At 41.7% G+C, this 22,823-nt stretch overlaps 1 protein-coding gene across 10 annotated transcripts in view; it reads left to right on the forward strand.

Annotated features, from left to right (window-relative positions):
- The window catches only part of DCDC2C (doublecortin domain containing 2C), a 94,024-nt gene extending 89,642 nt beyond the window's left edge, over nucleotides 1-4,382 (forward strand). For 5 of the 10 annotated variants that reach the window (XM_049095719.1, XM_025454753.2, XM_049095721.1 and 2 more), the window contains one exon: nucleotides 4,129-4,382. Coding sequence is in view for 6 of the 10 variants with exons in the window: in XM_025454753.2 (XP_025310538.1) it covers nucleotides 4,129-4,184 (56 nt within the window). In the remaining 4 variants the exon portion in view is untranslated. Of the gene's footprint in view, nucleotides 1-925; nucleotides 1,318-4,128 lie in introns of those variants that run through there. The other 5 variants (XM_049095716.1, XM_049095717.1, XM_049095718.1 and 2 more) reach the window with 2 other exon arrangements.
- Nucleotides 4,383-22,823: the final 18,441 nt, after the last annotated feature.

Genomic DNA, 22,823 nt, shown 5'->3' on the forward strand with positions numbered 1-22,823 from the left:
GGACAGGCCCTGGAGGGGCAGGGGCTGTGGAGAAAGGTCTTTTCGGGAAGACCTGTGGATGTGAGTAGATTGAGCAGACCTGGTGACAGGTCAATACCTGCGGCAGGGATGAGGTTGGAGTTGGGCTTCTGGACGGGGGTCTCGGTCTTGCTTCCGTAAAGGAGAGAAAGAAGCGGTTTTGGGGAGGCATCAGGCCAGCACATTATCCAAAGTTCCCGGCTTCTCTGCGGTTCTGTGAGCCTCATGGTGAAGACATCCTTCCAGGAGTAACTTCCAATGGTTCTCCTGTCAGTTTCCAGGGCCGGCCTTGCAGTCCCTGTGCCCGGTGGCCTGTGTCACCCTAGGAATAGCGGGTCTCGGCATCAACAAATGTGGTTTGGCAAGTGATAGGTTAATAAGTCCCTCATAGTCTTTCTGCTTCTTTAGGTCATTTTCTTCTGTTGGTGCCTCTTCTGGAGAAAGACAGTGGCTCTGGATTCTCCTGCACTCTGATTCTTTTTTTAAAATTTTACTAAAAGTGCCTTTTTTTTTTTTTTTTTTTTTTTTACCTCAGTGACCTGCAGAAGAAGCAAGGGCCTTTCCTATGGTTTTTCAGTTTTTAGACAACTAAAGGATTGTATCTATTTAATATTTGGTAACACATTATACTTGTTTCTCTTAAGCTTCTCTGATACTATTACATTCTACCTATTTTATGCTTGTTTAAGATATTTCCAAGTGGGAACAAAAGTGATAATGTATGTAAAGCACAATGTAAATGTGATGTCCTATGTGAGACTTGTTTTTGTTAATATTATCACTATCAATATGAAGTCCAAGAATAGATATAGTGGCAATGTTTGTCATTTTATGATTTATTTCACTTGGTTTAAATGGCTACTATGTTTACTGGTGATTTTGTTTTATTTTGTTTACTGAAAACAAGAAAAAGAACCATATGGCATTCTAGAGGAAAAAAACACACCTGCACTACTAGAACCCGCAGTAAAAACAGAAGACCAAAGCGAACCACCCATGGGACAAGAACCACAAGAATCATCATCAAGACAATCAGAAGAAGAATATGAGGAACAAGAATTGCTCAAGCAGCCATCCTTGGGGCAAGCATCCCAAGAACAGGTGCCCAAGGAACAAGAATCCCTGGAACAGCCATCCTTGGGACAAGAAGAGATGACCCAGGGAGAAAAAAACTAAACAACAAAAACCATGAAAACAAAATATCAGCCACGTTGTAAAGAACAACAGTCAGAAGCTAGAAAGGACCAGAAGGCAAATGAAAATAAAATTAGACATTTTTTTTCACATTATACTGAAGAGGTATGCCAGCACAATATTAAAATTGTGCATTTCATATTTTAGTGGCCAAAGTTAAAAACGACTAAGACTAAATTCATCTGGAATTCCTTCCTGTGTTCCCTGAATGTAAAGCTGGAAGGGGGTGGGGGAAGTGACTAGTGAAACGTCATGTAGATCCCCACCTGGCTCCCACCCTCATTATTTACAATATTGGTCTGTATCTGGTATTCCAGAGTGACTCATCTGCCCTGAATATGACATGTATTTACATAGTGTGATCGATCATTGATTAAAAATGAGTAAAGGTATCTTATAATTATACACATTATATGCATACACCCAAGCACATATATACATCACACGCACACATGCACTCACATATGCCTTATATGTCAGAGATTGACAGTAGAACCCATGGAAAGGTACATTTTTGGTGATTAAGAAAATACAGATTATACTCACTAAGTGTGTGAACTATGGCTGTGCCTCAGTTTACTCATCCATAAACTGGGGCTAATAATAATACCTAATTCATAGTTTGTTGGGATAACTTAAATAATGCTTATTATAAGAACAGTGCTGGACACACTGTTTAGAGGGTACTAAACTATGTTAGTAATGTTAGTTTTACTTCATTTTGGCTGTTTTTTCTTTGTTATTAAATGAGAGAAGACAAGCAGGTTATTCTACCCAAATTCTCTGCTAAGATTGTTAGTGTACTTGACTCCTACGGTTAACCGAGCTTCTTGGCTGCCAGAACAAAAATGGAAACAAGGATTTTGGGATCGTCAAGGTCTTTACTGTTGTTAGTATACAGTGTTGACTTGTCAATGGAGAAGGAAAAGCTACCATTTCACGGTAACGATGGCTTCTTGATTTCTTGTTGGACATGCCTGGAGCATTTACGACACCGTAAGGAGGGAATTGTAATCACATGGAAACCACCTCCATCTTATCTGTAGGTTTTCTTGGTTAACTGATACGTTTCTGGTGGAGAGCCCACCGATTCTGATCTAACTTCATGCTTAGTGCATATTTTGGTGCTTGAAAAATAACTTTAGGATGGCATTTCCTGCTCCTTTTTGCCAGAGGCTTCTGTCCCCATGTCCTGATGTCTGGCATGGGAAGAGGATGGATTGGGAGTGAGAACTTTGGGTCTAGTCCATGTGCCACCTTTGTTGACTGTATGGTCTTGAACATTTATTTGTCCTTTCTGAGCATCAGTTGCCTTCCGTAAGATGAGAATGTTAGAACCGTGAACAAATCTAGAGATGGCAGAGGTCACAGCGGGCATGTACCGTGGTCACCATAGGGGTTTGGAGGCTGGTCCTGAGTCATGTGTAACTGTAGCTTTAGGTGGCAGGGGCAGGGCATGGACTCATGTGTTTCTTTCCTTTCTTCCTTAAAAAAAAAAAAATGTTCTAAATCCATTGTAATACTCAACCTACCATAGTACAGAATTATCATATGAATCAAATAAAATTAAGCTTTCTGAAATTCATAGTACTACCCTGGTGTAATATAGGTTCATTTAATTTTAATGAATACATGAATACTGGTCTTCATGTAAAATACCACATCTGGATGATGTTCATGGGGTGGAGTTTCAGGGAGGTTTAGGTGCCAGAGGGATGGACTGCTCAACTCCTTCAGAGAGTTATTAAGTATTAAAATCAAACAAAAAAAAATGCAGACCCCAACAATGCAATGGTGTCTTAGCACATTTGAAGAATGGGGCTGAGGTTGGAGGGGAGAAGATGGACAAAGGGTCATCTTTATTTTGTTTTTAACTCTAGTGTCATTAGCCTACAGTGTTATATTCGTTTCAGGTATACAATACAGTGATTCAACACTTCCCCCCGACACCCGGGGCTGATGAGTGTCCTCCTTCATCTCCATCACCTATTTCATCCATACCCCCACCCGCCTCCCCTCTGGTGACCGTCCATGTGTTCTCTATATTTAAGAGTCTGTTTTTTGGATTGTCTCTTTTTTCCTTGTCTGTTCATTTGTTTCTGAAATTCCACATATGAGCAAAATCTTATGGTATTTGTATTTCTCTGGCTTATTTCACTCAGCATAATACCCTTTTGTTCCAAGTGGCAAGATTTCATTTTTTTTTTTTATGGCTGGATAATATTCCCTTGTGTATATACAAACCCCCTCTTCTTTATCCATTTATCTATTGAAGGACACTTGGGCTGCTTCCACGTCTTGGCTATTGTAGACAATGCTGCTATAAACATAGGGATTAAATTAGTGTTTTTGTATTCTTTGGGTAAACACCTACTAGTAGCAATCGTTACTACTGTGTTGTAGGGTAGCTCTATTTTTAACTTTTCGGGGAGCCTCCTGCTGTTTTCCACAGTGGCTGCCCCAGTTTGCATTCCCCACCAACAGTGTAAGAGGGTTCTTTTTCTTCCACGTCCTCGCCAACACATGTTGTCCCTTGTGTTTTTGATTTTAGCCATTCTGACAGGTGTGAGGTGATGTGTTGTGGTGGTTTTGGTTAGCATTTCAGGAAGGGGCTTCTTTAGATCAACCACTGAACTAATGAGATAGCAGAGGACTACTGAAATAATTTCAAAATAGGTTTTCAGGGGTGTTTCTGTATCGGTACCTGCCTGGAAGCCAAGTGCTGTTTGGATGCCCTGTGATTAGCTTTCATGCCATATTGTAGATTCTCAACATGCTACAGGCTGCTGTCTAGAAAAACACCCAGAATCTAGACTCTAACAGGAATATCAGCTCTTGGGATCTGGGAATAAAATGTGACCAGATAACAGGTTTGGGAAGTTCCATTTTAACCTGCTTTTAAAAAATGTGTTTCAGATGGCCTGGGAGTGGATACCAATAAACTAAAAAAAATCACCTTTATATCTACTTGACATCAGTTTTTCTTCAATCATCGTGCTTCCATCTCACATATGGACATTTTAACAGCGAGAAAATCACATCTGGATTGAAATAAGCCCATACACTCTGTCTTCTCAAAAGCTAAAGAGGAAGATTTTCCAATGGATTCCATAGTGTTCTAATCTTTTCTTGGTGGTATTTCTTTTTAGTAAACATTTAAAAGCATGAAATGTGGTTCTTTATAATTAAACCTCATAAAAATCATTCAAAAAACAGAGGAATTTGGAATAAACTGCACATATTCCCCTCATTTATTTTTTTGGAATGTGTATTGGAAGGTATTATTGCATTTTTATTAAAAAAATTTTTTTTAGAGAGGGTAGGAGGAGCAGAGGGGGAGGAGAGAGAGAGAATATTAAGTAGGCTTCACACCTAGTGTAGAACCCCACATGGAGCTCGATCTCATGATCCTGAGATCACCACCTGAGCTGAAATCAGGAATCAGACACTTAACCTACTGAGCCACCCACATGCCCCTATTGTTGAATTTTTTTATACAGCTTAGAAGTTTTCGCAGTTATCTAGAACTGGTATATGAAGTTCTAAGTGAGAAAATATTTTTACCTTCTGAACGATCAGTTCAAAATGAAAAAAAATATCCAAGGTTAGGTGGGAAAAGGATATTACTAATTTATTTATTTATTACTTATTTTCATATTTATTTATTTTATAAATTATTTATTTTCATTTATTCATTTTCATATTTATTTATATTCATTCATTTTTGTAAAGGGTATTTCATAATACCCATACCCATAATACCCATGCAATTAAGTATGAAGATTTAAATTTTCTTTGGCAAAGATTTTAATGTCAGCAAATGACATCTGCCTTCACATCACTCTGTTTTTGAAGTTGGTCTGTATTAAAGTTTATTTTTATTTAACTTTAAATGTCAATTTCCTAGATTGCTCTGAAACTCATATTGCCTCTTTTTTCCTGGAGTGTAGCTCATTTTTTATTTTATTTCATTTTGTTATTAATTTAAATTCACATTAGTTAACATATAGTGTATTAGTAATTTCAGAGGTAGAGTTCAGTGATTCATCAGCTGCTTATAACACCCGGTGCTCATCACATCGCAGGCCCTCCTTCATGCCCATCACTCAGTTACCCCATCCACCCACCCACCTCCCCTCCAGCAACCCTCAGTTTGTTTCCTAGAGTTAAAAGTCTCTTATGTTTGCCTTTTGAAAACAGCCAGATTTTATGTGCCATATGGGCCCATTTTCAAAACCTTCAAAGAATTATAATAATTCATAATCCCATTTTCATACACTCTAAATCAAACTAGTCTTTTTTTTTAAGATTATTTATTTGAGAGAAATAAACTGTGCATGAGCAGGGGGAAGGGCAGAGGAAGAGGCATGGAGCCCAACATCGGGCTTGATCCCATGAGATCACGACCTGAGGCAAGGGCAGACGCTGAACCGATGGAGCCTCCCAGGTGCCACTAAATCAAACTAGTCTTTGATAGAAAGTTGAATATGAAGTTCAGTTTCCCTGTAGAGTGATTTTCTTGGTTGGAATTGTTCAGGGTTGCTGTGCTGATTCCCCATGCTGCCGGGGCTCAGGGTGGAGTCTTTCCCTGGAGCACACCCAAATGGCTGAAGGTCTCAAGCACTTGGAAACATATGAAAGTTTTCAGGGATGTTTTTGCAAATTTAAAATGTGGTAAGACCCATTTGTTTCTCTGTTAATTAGATAATACTGTGTGTTTCTGTGTTTGTGGGAAAGAGATTATTAAGAGAAGTCTTGTTTAGTTTTTATTAGAGCCAGAGAGTGGAGCAGATTGGAACTCAGTTGTCTGTATTCCTTTTTTCATCTGCTTCAGATACATTGACTAACAAACACTTGCAGAGAATTAGCTTTCTTTTGAGTTGCAGAAATGCCCTCAGAAACATTAACACATATATCTCCCCTACTCCCCTCTACCCAAGCATCTTGTTTGCTGTTTTCTTCAGTTTAATGACCATCTCTGCAAGCTGGATGGACCTAAAAGTCCCACTCCCATCATTTCACTGATGGATCTCCTCAAAGTGCTTGGGACTCCACACTGGACCAGTGGCGGGTGAGTCATCACCCACTTTGGCTCTTGGGGCTGATGGCTTGGGCATTAGGAATATTTTGCACATTTCCCCCTTTGAATCATTTTCTCTTGTATTGGTCTTTTCATGGAGGGACAGTTTAAAACATGGGGGCATCTTATCACCACACTGAGCCCCTGCCACTATCAAAAAGATTTCCTCCAGAATGAAGCTACAAATTGCCAATTATGTCTGCCAATTTTCTGGAATATGTGACCTTCTTCCTTTAAGTTGTTTGATAGATTTACTAAATACATTTGATTGGGTTTATCTATTAAGTGAGTAGAAAAAATAAAACATAAATCTATGTTGGTAAAAATTAAATGTTTTCATAATGATCTGATGAATTATTGCTATATGTTAGCCCCCACTAGCAGGCTATCTACATGTAATGTAGTTACATTTTCAAGAATCAGTTTGATCACTAAATTAATTAGAAAAAGTTGGTGAAAGTCACCTATAGACTCCTTTTTCTTGTAATTATAAGCTTAGAACAATGAACAGTTCTTTTTTCCTGTATGTCCACTCTTTGAAAATATAATGAGAATCAAAGCTCTAATTGGCCTGAGCCTCTGCAAAGCCCTGTGGAATATTTCTGTGTATTTTTCATAAGAGAAAAATGTTGAGCAAAACCCACAAAAGCTGTCTGCTCACAGAACTTTCATTCTAGTAGGAGAAAGAGGGTAGTTGAGTCTTAGGGGCACTGCAGTCCAGTCTCAATTTCACTTAGTTCTTAGTCCATTCCTTAGTTTTAATTGGGTTCAATTATCATCCCCCACGAGGGGCCCCTGGGTGGCTCAGTCAGTTAAGATCCGCCTTTGGCACAGGTCTTGATCCTGAGGTCCTGGGACTGAGCCCCATGTCAGGTTCCTTGCTCAGCAGGGAGTTTTCTTCTCCCTCTCCCTCTGTGATTTCTCTCGCTCTCTCTCAAATAAAATCTTAAACAAAAATATCACCCCCACTAAAGTTTAGCAGAAAAGGGGAATCTTCCCTGGAGAAATAACATTGTCTTACACAGTGCCCTGCATTCAATAAGATGCAGGATTCTGTTGCTGAAAATCCAGAGACTAAGCAGGCAGGGGAAGCACAGGTGATACAGTGATCTCACAGGAGTGCTGATGTTAGTAACAAAGAACTTGACAATAATAAGAATCAGTATATTCAGGAATATAGAAGGAAAATAATAGAGACATTTACCAAAGATGTGGAATCTACAAAAAGAGGTCAAAGGGAAATTTTAGAACAGACCCATATGATATCTGAAAGTAGCAATGAATGGAGATAACATGTCAAATACGGCAGAAAACAGGACTATAAACTGATCAACAGAAAATGCCTGACTGAGGCACAGAGAGAAAAAAAGAAGAGAAAATGCATAAATGACCCTAAGGGGCATACATGATGTAATGAGAAGGTTTACTATCAGTGAAGGTGGGTCTCAGAAGGAGAGGACAGAGGGAATGTGGCAGGAGAACTTTGGGGGGAAGTAATCCTGTTAATGGCAACAGGGAAGTGGGTCAGGAAGAGCAGGGAGATGGAGGGCGCGGGGAGGTTTTAATTTCCCTTTGCTTCTCCTCTTTCCTCCCCTCTTCCCCCCTCCCTTTCCTTTCCTTTCACTTCCTTTCAGATGATTGATACTCAAAATGTGGCAGGCCACTATTAGAATGATTCCATAGAAAGAGTGAGATGGGCCAATTTTAAGGAACTACAGGGAAAGGAAGCAAGATCAGGTGGACTGTGGGCTATATGGACTATTGGCACACACTTCCCTTGTAACAAGAGTGAGTGGGACACTGATACAGATGTACTCATGGTTGTAGGTTTTCTGGCAGGAATCTTTGGTTGCTTTAATGAAATATGCACTGGGGTAAGCAATGGAGAGTGAAGATGGGATATAAGAAATTGTAAGAGAAGGCAGGAGGATAAAATACACTTTACTAGGAAAGGGACAGTGATACATGCCAAATTCAGGGTTAGATCTTGAGATTAAAAAAGGAGAAGAGAAGAAAAAGTAAAGATGGTAAGTTCTTTCAGGTGGGAGATGAAATGTTTTTTGCGGGGGGACAAAGTTTGCAATCTTAGAGGATAGCTTAGCCTTGCAAGGGAAGACTTGATGCTCTCAGACCCTAAGGAATACTTTGATACAGGAGGCCAGGCTAGAGAGTTATAAAACTGCTCTTAAAAGACAAAACTAGGGGGAAAAAAAGATAAAACTAGGAAAAGGAATAATAGTCGCTATTATGTCAGGAAAGAATTATTGGAGCCTAAAGAAATATAACACAGGGAGAGAGGATGAAGTTCAAGGGAGTGAAATAGAATTATTTCCTTAAAGGGAGCCTAGAGTCTTGAACCTCGAGACAGGAAACCCATTAAAGATGCTGATAGGGACTCATTAATAAGGGCAATTGGATAACCATCCCCTAAAGACTCAGGACTATGAAAGATTAGATGAGAGAAGGGAGAGAACTTCAGGGCCTACAAGATGAATGAAGATGCCGCTGTATTTTTAGGCAGGGAAGCAGGTCTAAACTGCATGGGTAGCTTAGTTAGTTCTCTAAGGGAAGGTACAAAGAACATGAGGCTGCTGGGGACAGGCAGGCAGGTTCCTAGCATGTGGGTTACATGGTGGACTGGGGAGCAAATAGTTCAGGTGGAATTTTACAACACGGAGTTGAGGAGGCACAGAATTTGTTCAAATAATAAATGCTTTGGCAAAATAAAAATTTATTAATTTTATACTTTTTGCCATGGGAGTTCCCTCAAGGGTGACATTATGGAAGAATGTCAGAAAACAAATATCTGGATTGGGGAAAAAGGGAACCAAGGAAAGCATGCTGGCTTGAGAGTGTCAGACCCTAATGGGGCACATGAGGAAAAGTGAGAAAGTAAGCAAAAGAGGAGCGTTTGCAGACGTCTGCTGAACCGCCTGAACTTCGTGGTGGAAACCAGAAGGAAAAGGTACAGTGGGAACTTATTTCTCCTTTACAGAGAAAGACACAGCAAAAGAAAAAATTCTGCTCCCGTGGAAGTAGCTAGCACAGGTAAGTTACTCAAGGCCGGGAATACTGTGACTGGCTTCCCCTGACAAAATTGTGGGAAGGGCACACATCATCCCAAGGGATCATTGTTGAGGGGCTGGGGTTCTTGCTTCTCAAGTATTTATTTCTTCTTTTTGTCCCAGGGATGACTGTTCTCATGACTGCTGTCCCAGTGGCGATTCTCTCTGGGCTTCTATCTTTACTGTAGTTTTTAGCAGTATGGGTGTGAGAAGATTTTTTTTTTTTTTGGTACAGTTTAAGATTCTGTCTTTGCCTTTGACTTTGGATAGTTTGATTATGATGTGTCTAGCTGCAGATCTCTTTGAGTTGATCTGATTTGATGTTTGTTTAGTGTTCAGCTACTGATTGGACAGAGATTTTATTAACCACCTCAACCCAGAAAGTCTCCAGCCTTTCCCGAAGGGCTCTATGTGTGTGTTAGGGAGCCTCTAGTACTCCAGCAGGGGATTTGCAGCTCTGCCTTTGCCTTTACTTCTTGCTTGCATAGTCTTAAGGTCAGCCAAAGGTGAGAGTTTAGGGCCTACCCAGGTCTTTCCTGGGTATACATGTGGCACTGCACATATGTGTGGCCTTTTAGCTTCTCAGGAATATGTCAGAACTTTGCAAAAACCCCATATTGACATATCATTCTCTAGTTTTTCCTTTAAATTGAAACTTAAGAATTTTTCATCAGCTCTAACAAATGTTGCCACTTCAAGCAGACGTGATATTAAACAATCGCCACTGATTGTTTTTGAGAAATGCCCCAGGGGATAGGGCTCTTTGTACAGAGTGAGTTCTGAGTCAGGTTAAACAAAGAGAAGCCTTGAGAATAGGGCTTTATACAATGTTGCCAGACAGGTCGAATAGGGACAGATATCTGGGTATGAACTTCTGGGGAGTTCTTAACTCATTCTTTCTGTAGTGGATGCTAAGCCACAGTTTTTCACAGCTGCTGCAGTTATGAGACTGTTAGTTTTCATGGCTCCTGTTAAGCTGAGGAGATGGAGATTGGAATAGGTTTGCTGTTCTTAGTGAGATTCAGTTATTGTCTTGAATAAATGCCCCCCGAACAGCTGCAACATTTTGGATAATTTAATAAATTATGAAAAAGTTAATTTTGATACTTTTTGGTGTCAGAATTACTTATATAGAGGGGTGGTCTTCTGATGGCCCTTACTCTGGCATCTCAGAAATGCTTCTCTCATGAAATGCTAGAAGTGTGTGCTTCCCCAGTTTTGCACCTGCCATATTTTCTTAATTCTGTTCTCCTTTGGTTCACGTAAGTACAGAGAGGCAGATCAGCAAGTCAGCTGCCATGCAGGCTCCCAACTGGGGAATGGCACATCAGGTTGTCTTTCTTGCAAGCCCTCAATTTTTTTTTGTGATTGATACATATGACAGCCTCCTTCACTTGACTGGGTGGGTGTGGGAGCAAGCACTTTTCTCCCTCTACTTAAAGGGATGGAGGGAAGGAAGAGCTGAAGCATTCTCCACTGAGCCAATGATTAAGATGCTCATATAATCTATTATCTGAATGAGGATATTTTTAATAGAAAAAAGAGTATTAAAGATAATTTAGTATATGTATGTGTGCATAAAGGGAGGGAGAGAAAGAGGGAAGGAAGATAAGTAGAGAAAGACACACAGAGGAAGAGACATACACAGACACACACAGAGGAAAAGAGAGATTAACTCCAAATTAATTTTATGACATTGGTGCCCCTGAAGATAGTTCTCCTAGAAAAACTGTTCTTAAAACAAGTTTTTGTATAAAATAAGCACAAAATATCTGTGTGCATTAAAACAAAACATGGAGATTTTTGATATTGATTGTCTGAACTTAAGCAAAATAATCTTGGTATATGTTCACATGTGTTAGTGCATCTTAAAATTATCTTTAATACCATTGTCCTTGATAATTTTCCCAAAAATGTATGTTTTAATATAGTCTAATTATTAATTTTTCATAAAATTTTTAGCAATTGTCTCCAAATAACATTCTGTAGTTCATGAATTTGAAATTTTTGACACCTTCATTTAACTCTTCTCTATGTACTATCAGATTTTTAATTGAGAATATGCTCTCAGAGGTGCTTAGGGACCTGGTAAACTCTGAGCAAATTTTGCTAAGTATAGAAAATTATTAAAAAAATATCAATAGTATTTAAAAATACTGAAATTGTAAATATTTTAAGCAAATACTTTTGTGGTTATTGTCTTTGTTGCTTCCATTTAGGGCCCCTTTCATTGACAAATATTTTTATAAACTCATCAGAGAAGTTGTTTCTTTTGATGATTCTTTGAATGCTTTGTTAAATTTGTATGCTGCAGAATCACAATGCTTCTGAATTTTATCTTATTATAATACAGTATATAAACCCATACAATTAAAAATAGATTCTTCATCAACAAATTCTTCCTACAAGTTATTTTCAAGCAAAATTACAGATTTTCAGAATGAAATCTTCTTCTCCAGTTGACCTCTTATCATTCAAAATATTGGGCATTTTCCTTTTTTTGGTAAGTATTATTGTCAATGAGTCCTGTTTTCAAGCTTTCCCCCAATAATTGCAAGTTGCCCGGATTTCAAAAGTAGGTTTATTTGGCTCTTTGGGTTGAATAATCTGATCAAAGCTTACAACAAATTTTGAACAAACTACAACAAAAATTTAGAAAGATGTAAGAAATATTTAATTGATTGTAGAATCCTTAGTTTGATGTACAAAGTGGGTTTTCAAAGCTGAAGCATTTCTGCAATGGCAGATGGCAGGAAGCAGAGAGAAAAGAGCCTATTGGCATGCATGGGGAAGTTGTTTTTGTTTAACCACATTATCACAAAAACATTGTAGTTCACATGCTCTTTGATATATAAAAATATCAATTTTGACAATGACAGCTTTTGTTCTGGTTGGTGGAATGTCGCATGCACAGCACAACCATTCCAAGTACCCTCTGCTCCGTTTAAGTCCTCAATTTGGTAAGAATATTACTGAACCACAACACAGTGCCCTGTTTCAATGTGGACTCATGCGATCCCCACAAAACCTATTATTTTGCCTAATGTTCAATTTTTGAAAAAAGATTTATTTATTCATGAGACACACAGACAGAGAGAGAGAGAGAGAGAGGCAGAGACATAGGCAGAGGGAGAAGGAGACTCCCTGCAGGGATCCTGATGTGGGATTTGATCCCAGATCCCAGGATCATGACCTGAGCTGAAGGCAGGCACCCAACTGCTGAGCCACCCAGGCGTCCTCCTAATACTCATTTTTTAAACTGAATTTGCAGTAGCATTCACAGAAACGTCAGATGCTCAACAGAATGGAATTCCCAAACCTTTTACTTTATTCTATGAATTGGATGGAAAACTGAATCACCGGAATTAGTTAAAATTTCTATTCTCAGTATCTGGTGATGCTGATGTGAAACTGGCATAATTTAACTCCGCAGTATTCTTCTGGAGCCAGCACATTAACAGCTATTGCTTCACATTTTGTACGTGAACAAGAAAGCTCAGAATGAGCCACATTAATTTACAAAACCCATCATTTGACGTAATGCAAAAGGAGAAGATCTGATAACTCGACCAGTTTCTATTTGGTTTGGGGTACCCTGGCTCTGCTGAACTCCAGCCAGACCACCTCAGAGCCCATGAGACAGACTTTTGGGTTCATTTCACATCCTTGGTTGAGTGGGCTGTGTCCATTGAGGTGAGGTTCTCAGCATGGCATCCTCCTGAGGATCCCAGCATAGGGGGCATGCACTCGCCTTGGTCTCCAGATCATGGGGAAGGAAGCATTAGGGGGAGGCTATCTGACATCCCAAGTGCTGTGAGGTCTTCTCTCATGGCTGGCAGGAACATCAACAATTTCTAGTTTAGGTGGGCTTTGGGAATTGTCTGTCTGTGTCTTCATGGTGGGTCTTTCCTTGGGTTGTTATTTCTCCTGGATATACAGATAAATTTTTCACCAGAGTTGTCTGCAGATCTTGGAGCTTGCTCTTTGGGCAGCTCCCTCCTCGCTGATACTCTTGCCCCTGCAGCCCCCCCCCCATCCCCCTCTCTCCCATTCTCAGTCTTGTTGGGTTCTCTTGGCTTGTCTGCTCTGTGGCCTGGAAACTGTCTCTAGGCAGAAAGCCAATAAATTGTGACTCCTTTTTTTAATTTCCCTTCTTCAGAGACCACAGTGATGCTGGCTGTCCAGTGTCAGAAAATCATGTTTTGTCTGGTTTTGTAGTTGTTTAAGCAAAGAGAATGAATCCAGTCCCTGTTACTACATCTTGGCCTCAAATAGATGTCCCGGGTTTTGCCTTTAGTTTCATAGTTTTGAGGGGATTTGTTTTTTTGCTAGAATTTCTCTGTATCAGAGATAGAACATTCTGTTGCCTTTTTGCCCTTTTTGAAATTTTGGGAAGAATAAATAATTTTGATGGAGAAATACTTGGAAAGTGAGGAGAGATATTTTGCCCAGTGACGGTAAACAGTTGTAGACTAGGGCTCTCATTCTTCTAGGGACAAGTGGACTAGTTTTCTTCTGAAGCAGTATGAAGGGGAGACAGAAGGGAAGGGTGTTATGTATGCCTCCACTTGACCCAGGGGCACCATATAAGTGAACAGACACTCATCAGACCCAGAATAGGATTTTAGTAACTCTGGCAGCAGGTGCCTTGCAAGGACCAGGGTGGAGGTGTGGCTATTCACTGACCTGTGGCTGCAGAGTGCTCATACACCTGTGTGCCCACCTTAGGAGGGTAAATCTGCATGAAAGTGCATCATGTATTCTCACTCAACATAATTGTCTCAACGACTCAAGATGAGCGTTATGAAAACATCACTGTGTGACAGTGTATGGAATCAAGACCCCTATAGGTCTTTAGTGTCTCTTTCTGGCTCTTGCCTGTCAGTGAGCTCTTCTCACTACCCCACCGAACTTGTCTAAACACTTCTTCCCCTCTGTAATTCACTACCTTCAATCTACTGTAGACCAGAAACAAGATAACAAGACGTCATAAGGACGTACAAGTCAAGAGTGCTGAAGACCATGGGTGAATGCTGTGGGCTTTCATTTGTGGAAAATGTATGAGTTCAAAGCACAGACTATTCAGGCAAGTCCCAGCCACCAGCCTCCTGCACTTGCTCTATGGGTCTTGGATGAGTCCAGGTGGGATAGAGAAGTGATATGTTTTTGTTCATTCTGAAATAGGCCACTCCCCTTACTTGGCTCCCTGGTCATTTCTTACAGCTCTTCTGGGGCTGGCCCGAGGTGCACCTTATCTTTTAATGAAATATTAGTGATGTGCAAATCCATTTAGAAACAAGGTGGGCACAAATTGTACCTGGAAATGGCATCTTGGCTGTAAGAATGCCATTCATCACTAAGATTATGGGGTGCTTTTAAGCCAGTATCTCTGCTTATTATTCATAAGGCATATGCAGAATGATTCAGTGTTGGTGACTCAGCTAAACGATTGAAAAGAAAATTCAGTGAAAAGCCAGCTTTAACTGCACATCATGGACTCATTTGATTCTCTGTTTGCTCCTCAGCTCCTGTTTCTCATTTTAAATGTTGGAATAAAGCACTTAGAACAGATTTGAATGTGAACTTTGAGGTTTAGAATGGCCTACTCAAGAGAATTTTAAAAGACATGTTAGATGTGGTAAGTCTTCATTGTACACGGGTAACACCAACACACATTAGTTTGAATAAAGTTTCCCTGTCATATTTTTTGGTGTGAAAACAAGTTTACATGCTAATCAAGATGACTTATTTTCTGGAGGCAGAGGGAAGAATACATAAGATATTCAAAATTTTTAAAATTTGAGAATTGGTGAGCTTAATTTTTTTTCTTATTTCCATAGTGATATATTTTGACCTATTTCTGGCATTCTGCATAATAGGCTAATTCCAGATTGCCATGGGAGAAAGGTTAGGGAACACCTACCTCCTAGAGGTGCAGGTGCTATGAGCTGGTTGGTAACTTGAAGCTCTCAGATGTCATAGCTTCTTTTATTTTTATTTTTGTTTTAAATCTGTCCAATGAAAACTTAAGACTTCTCATGTATTGCTGATTTTCGGCATGTTTTAATTTCTTTTGAAAAATTTTAAGGCCCATATCACTTATACCTTAAATGGTACTATTAAAGTTTTAATACAAGACTGGTAGAAAATTTAAGGAAAAGTATGGGAGACCGACTTCTTAATGATCAACATCAGCTACCTCATTTGTTAGCCAAAAATCACTGACTCCTCATTATCCTGGTAGAAATTTTTCCATGATAATTCTTTTTATATTCCTTTTGTTTTTTTAGGAGTTTTGGAGTTAAATGTTCTTCTTCTTCTTTTTTTTTTTCTTTTTTTTTCTTCTTCTTTTTTTAAAGATATTCATTTCATTCATTCATTCATTTATTTGAGAGAGAAAGAGCACGAGTGAGGGGGGAGGGACAGAAGGAGAGGGAGGGAGAAGTAGACTCCCTGCTGAGCAGGGACCTCGACGACGGGAAATGGGGCTCGATCCCAGGACCCTGAGATGGCAACCTGAGCCCTAGGCAGATGCTTAACCAGCTGAGCCACCCAGGCAACCTCTTTCTTTCTTCTTTTCTTTTCTTTGAAAAAACTTTTCCAGCTTTATTGGGATACAGTTGGTATATAACACTGTAGGAGTTTAAGACATACAAAGTGGTTTTGATCCATTCTATACTGCAATGTGATTACCACTGTAGCTTTAGCGAACACTTCCATCATATCACACCATCACCATTTCCTTCTTGGGGTGAGAACACTGAAGATCTACTCTCAGCAACTTTCGAGTCTGTGATACAGTAGGGTGAACTATAATCGCCGTACCATGCATTAGATTTTCAGCACTCATTCATCTTACAACTGAAGTTTGGGCCTTTGGACCCAGGTCTGTGGTTATATTTTCAAAAAAGTTACATTATTTCTTCTCCTCTTCCCTTATACTTACTGAGAACATTCTGGCGGTTGGCAGGGTGGAGGAACCTTAGCTAATAGGCCGTGCTGTGCTGGTAAATGTTGAACAATTGGCTTTCTGGGATGGGGTGGGGGCAGCCCTTACTATAAACATTTGTCAGCTTCCGAGTTGTGACTATTCCCACCATGGCTGATTTCCAGCCGTCACGGGGACACCCTGACCGCCCTGTTGGGAAGAGCTGTGTGTAATCAGCGTTTGTGACCCCGTGTGAGGAGGCGCCAGCCCACCCCTGCACAGACAAATGAGCTTAATGGAAACTCAGCTTCCTGTACTAAGCCCCCAAAGGTCCATGTGTTCCTAGAACTATTTTCTCAAAACCATGAAATCTGAGGCAAGCTAAACACTTGGATTAGATATCTATAAACAGTGATTTATCTCAAAGTATCTTTTTACTCTGAGAGCATAGTTCTCATATTTCTGTAGTGAAGACAGATTTTTAAAAAAATATTTTATTTTATTATTTTTTTATTTTATTGTTTTTAGAGACAGAGTGTGTATGTGCAAGTGGGAAGAGGTGCAGAGGGAGAGGGAGAATTTTGAGCAGACTCCCTGCTGAGTGCAGAGCCCAACATAGGGCTCGATCCCAGGACCCTGAGATTGTGACCTGAGCCGAAACCAAGAGTCAGATGCTTAATCAACCAAGCCACCCAAGCGCTTCCTTCCCTTTTTAGAAAAAGATAAAACAGATCTTTTTTTTTATTTAGATAAAACAGATCTTATACAAGATAATAGAGTCATAAAAATTGTGAACAGTCCAATGGATTCCCATTCTTATTGTGCCGCAGCTAGCCAAGCAGTTAATGAGAAAGAGCAACCAGATGTAGGTTCTTTCCTTGTAGATCTCATCTATTTATATTGATATTTGAAAAAAATAGCATAACAGTTCTATGCTATCAGTTAACCTTTCGGTATGCTTTCTAGGATTCCAATGAATTTATCAGAGAAGTGGTAATTTTGTTTTGGGTGAAATAATTTTTTCTTGGTCATCTTTTCAACCATTAAAAATCATTCTAAAACCTGCCATATTTGGGATATGAAAAAAATTAATATGTTGTATGTATGGTATAGATAGTGGGTAAGGCTAAGCTAAAGTTTATTTTTATGAATGAAATATGTACATATAAGCTATAGCTTCTGCATAATTACTTAAAGCTTCGATATGGCTTTTTTCTCTGACATCTACAGCAACAGTACTGTATTTTTTAAAAAAGATTTATTGATTTATGATAGACATAGAGAGAGAGAAAGAGAGAGAGAGAGAGGCAGAGACACAGTAGGAGGGAGAAGCAGGCCTCATGCCAGGAGGCTGATGTGGGACTTGATCCCGGGACTCCAGGATCGCACCCTGGGCCAAAGGCAGGCTCCAAACCTCTGAGCCACCCAGGGATCCCCCAGTACTGCATTTTTGTTGAGCGACTGCTCTGCTCTGCTCTGAACATATAATGAAATACTGTGGGGTATGTTGGTTTGCATAAAATATGAACGTGACCAGTAAGAATTTGGAAAACGTAGTGTGTGGAGGAAATTTCAGAACTTGCAGCATCAGGGGGAGGAAGAGTTGTCAATTTAGTTCACTTAATGCTGCTTTGAGAGTGAATGTAAAATACCTACCAGTACTTGGCAAGTAGCAGCGCCTCAACAAATGTCAGGTCTCATGGTTGGGGCGGAAGGCAGCATTCACTGGTAATACAAGTTCAAGGCCACCTTCCTCCTGGGGCACAGAGCGAATGTGCCATCCAAGGTGATGGATAAGACTGTCATGAATAGTCAGGGAAAGCTTCGTCAAGGTGGCAGATGTGACCCGAGAGTTGAGACAGGTGCAGTGGGCTGGTGTAGCCCTTCCAGGTGGCGTGATTCTCAATGGCTAGGCAGTAGGCCCGGGCAGCTGGTCACTGGAGAGGAGACTTTGGTTAGATTGTGCTGGGAAATAAGGGAGGAAAAGTAAACTCTGGAAGAAGTGTGGGCATCATTGTACATTGGCCTAAGGAACTTCGGCTGAAGATGAAGGTACTGGAGGGTGGGGCGGATATGGCTTCTGATATGAGATTTCCATGATCAAAACCAGCCTTTCAGGAAGACCTCTGATGAGGGTGTGTAGGCCTCTTTCATGTTTGCCCAGAAAATAGCACCTTCTGTGCTTTTATCTGGGCTTGCCCCGACATTAGCAGTGCCTGCGATTAACGGAGACCCAAGCACTATGGTTTTTAAAAAATATATTTATTTTATTTTATTTTAAAATATTGATTTATTTATTTGAGAGAGAAAGACAGAGCGAGAGGGAGAGAGAGAGTCTCAAGCAGAGTCCCCTCTGAGTTCAGAGCCTGACACATGGGGCTCGATCCCAGGACCAGGAGGTCATGATCTGGGCCAAAATCAAGAGCTGGCTGCTTACGCAACTGAGCCACCCAAGCGTTCCATTTTTTAGCATTTAAAAATTATAAATAAGCTATAAATGTTTACAACAAAAATTCTTCATGTTTGTTGTAATCAATATTGGTTCATAGAAACAAAATCAAAATATTTGTGAAGTTATATTTTTTATGATTGAAGTTGGCAAAATAGAAAGTTGTTCAAGTTGTGGATTTGATTTAGAATAATTTTCTTGCTCATATTTGCTGTTTTGATCAATAATTACACTTTCATAAAATAGACTAGTGGTGCCTATCCACAAATTTTATGTGGGTTACATTTGACAAAAGTGTGCTCGTCTTTACTGTTGTTAACATTTTTGGCAGGCTGCCTCTGTGAATGTTTTCTGTTCCTATTTCTTCTCTGTCTTTACACCCCATTTTCAGGTTTTCTACTTGTAGCAAAATACCAACTCTCATCATTCTTAATGATGTAACACAGGGTTTTCATAGGAAAAAAAAAATCTATCAACCCCTGATCTAAAAGATTAGAAAGGGAAATGCAGTTGCAAAATATCAAATTTCAACCTGTTACCAATAAAATACAAACTGAGGTAAATAAAAGTTGAATTAGATGTATTTTTTAAGGATGTTTTTGAGAGAGCTTTTTTGGTAAAATAATCAGAATTATTCAACTTAAGAGGCATAATAGAAACAATAATGAGTGACTATAAAAAGACTAAATAAAAATTATTTTAATAAAGCTAATAGTTGAAATGTACTTTATGCAAGATTTAATTGCTTTTAACAATGAAAGTATTTCATAAAACTCGTGTTGTTCAGTGTCTATCTAGTTTGGTTGTGAAGAATCACGATCATGCCTCGTAAATGCTGTGTCCAGAATCCATATGATGCTTCACTCGCGATAAATCTAGACCTTTAAGGTCTTAATCTAGACAGGATAAAACCTTCCCCAGCCCCCTGCATATTTGCTGCTGATGCCTCTGTGCTAATCCTCACGCAGCAGGAATCAGGATGCTAGAAGCAGCTAGGGGAGGGGCCTCGGGCAGGGGCCCCGGTCAGGACTGGCTGCCTGGTGCCCTCTGAGGGGAAGGGGTGACCTAATGCTTGGATGGCCCTGGTCCCCGCTCTGGAGCGGCACCCCGTGCACCCCACAGGCCTTCCTGGCACTCTCCTGCACCACTTTGGGGACACAGGGTGGAAGGGTGACAGGCTGGAGAGAGCTGTGGCCCTGTGGCTCCCCACCAGGGGCCAGGCCTCCACGTGCTCTGACCCGTTGAGCTTCCGTCTATCTGTTCTCCGCCTGGACCTACCCACTGCACCCCTTGCAGGAATGTGAGTTAATTCTAATTTTACTTCTAATTTTTTTTCTATCTGGTTTAGCCCCTCCGATGGTTAATTCTGATTTTTAATCTGCCGTTCGACAGCCGGTGGTGTGGATTGTTGATGCAAAGGATAAATTGAGGAGCAGAATGAGGAGGAGGCCTCTGGGCAGTTGGCATCTCTGGAGAAGTTTCTCAGAAAGCGCTTGCTGGAAAGATCTGCACCGAGGTTGGACAGGAGATGGGGGACCCTCTTCCAAATTCGCCTTGTCTACCGTAGGTGCTGCACTCGTGGGCAGCTCTAGAGGGGCAGGGCAGGAAAACCCGGCCTCGAGGAAACCGCTTACCAGAGAGCAGCTCCCAGGGACCTCCGATGTGGGGTTTGGAGTTGCGGCTGCCCTGGCTCGGGGAAGCATCGACGGCCCTCCTGGACCCCGCAGCGGGCTTCGGGTGGTGTTGCCGCTGCCGCCGCCGTTCAGGGCTGCGAGCATGAAGCCAAAAGGATTTCCTCGCCGGTGGCCCACCGGCTTTTTGTTGTGGCTCGTATTCTAAAACATCACCACAAAATACTTTTTTTTAAAAAAAAAAAAAAAAAAGATTTTTATTTATTTATTCATGAGAGACACAGAGAGAAAGAAAGAGAGAGAGGCAGAGACACAGGCAGAGAGAGAAGCAGGCTCCACACAGGGAGCCCCATGCGGGACTCGATCCCGGGACTCCAGGATCACACCCTGGGCCGAAGGCAGGCACCAAACCACTGAGCCAATCAGGGATCCCCCTCACCACAAAATACTTAATCCTTCTAGGCCTTTAGAAATGTCAGATCAGAAAGACAAAGATATTCTAAACATAAATCCGTGCCATGAGCTCCTGCAGGTACAATAGTTTACGAATGAAAAGATTTTGAAATAATTTGCACACTGAGAAACGCCAGTAGTGGTTTGAGGTCCATTGTTTGTGTCTATTTACCCCTCCCCTCCCCTCCCCATCCCTCCCCTCCCCCACCCCCATCCCTAACACTTGGGGAGCGGCTTTCTCGTACTGCTCCTGTCTTACTGCGAAGACAGTACCTGGGCTCAGCTACAAACGAAATCCAGTGTGCTGAGGCACATGCAGAGCGCCACGACTTTGCGTGTGTTTTGATGTCCCTGAGGCCAGAGGCCCGTGGGCAGAAGCCACAGTCAGCAAAGTGGAGCGGATAATCCAGGGGCATCAGTTCCCGGCAGCAGCCAGCAGCCCCTTGTGTCTGGTTCAAGTACGGGAGCCGTTGTCCGCTGGTTCTCCTGAGGCCGAGGTCCTTCCTCGTCGCTGACCCGGCAGGGACTGTGCTGACCGGGAGGCCGACACTCCGTGCCCGGGTCAGAAGTGCCCTGGGCGTGGAGCGTGACCTGGGGTCAGGAGACCGGGATCCCGGACCCTGCACACCCAGCCCATGGCCCTGATCGCCCACCCAAAGTCGGTGAGCCTCAGCGTACTCGTTTGGGTTTTTTCATTGTTCATAATCCACAAAAATGGGTGATTTATACGTGGAACTGGCTGATCGATGACCAAAACCGTGTGGCATTTCTAAGTCCTTGAGGTTATACTAGTGTTTTTTTTTTTTTTTTTAAGATTTTGTTTATTCATTCATGAGAGACAGAGAGAGAGAGAGAGACAGAGAGAGAGAGAGAGGCAGAGCCACAGGCAGAGAGGAGAAGCAGGCTCCATGCAGGGAACCCGATACAGGACTCGATCCTGGGACCCCGGGGTCACGCCCTGGGCTGAAGGCGGCACTACACCGTTGAGCCACCGGGGCGCCCGTTACACTTATCTTTAATTTTAAACACCAAAGCTGGGTTGGTTCGCAGTGAGCTCATGGCCTCCTGCTTCCCTACGGGACGAGACGTGGGCCCTCGGGGGCTTGACCTCCAGCAGGCGGAGGGGCAGGGGCTCCCAGGAATCGCCTCCCTGGGCTTGCGCCACCTGGCTTTTCAGGGCACTTGGTCTTGCTAGACAGAGTCAGTACACATAGTTCTTCCTAATCACCAGTCGTAATGCGTGCAGGACAAGACCATCGCTTACCCTCGTGTGTCCGACGGGTAGTGAGTTCGCGGTGGAGAGAAAGCGCCACACTCGATAGCCGCAGGCCGCGAGGAAGTCGGGCCCGGCTCACGCCCGGCCCAATCCTGGAACGATGATCTCTTTGTTGCCATTGCACTGTCGTCTTCTGTGCTTTTTATTTCCAAAGATAGGAGAGGCCTCCTAGAGCCAAGTCGTGCCGAGTCTGAGCGTCAGGCCAGCCTGGCGCCCAGTGCAGCCCTGGAGGTGCCCTGGGACCGGCTGTCAGCCTGATGGAGGAGTTTCTTTTTGTTTAGATATTGAAGAATTGCAGCTAGCTGGGGGAGTTCTGTCCTTAGAATTGTATTTTTTTCAAGATTTAATTTATTTATTCATGAGAGGCAGAGACATAGGCAGAGGGAGAAGCAGGGTCCTCACGGGGAGGTGATGCAGGACTCGATCCCAGGACCCCAGGGTCACGACTTGAGCCGAAGGCAGACGTTCAACCACTGAACCACCCATGGATCCCAAGATTTTTATTTTAAAGATTTTATTTATGAGAGAGAGAGAGAGAGAGAGAGAGAGAGAGATTGGGCAGGGGGAGGAGCAGAGGAAGAGGGAGACTCGGGGCTCGATCTCACAGCTCTGAGACCATGATCTGAGCTGAAACCAAGAGTCAAACACTCAACTGACTGAGGCACCAAGGGGTCCCTGCTTTTAGAATTTTTTAAGATGATGGGTGGGCAGCTACAGCCATCCTCACAA

Source organism: Canis lupus, chromosome 17 (assembly GCF_003254725.2).
Source record: "Canis lupus dingo isolate Sandy chromosome 17, ASM325472v2, whole genome shotgun sequence".
Classification (NCBI taxonomy): domain Eukaryota; kingdom Metazoa; phylum Chordata; class Mammalia; order Carnivora; family Canidae; genus Canis; species Canis lupus.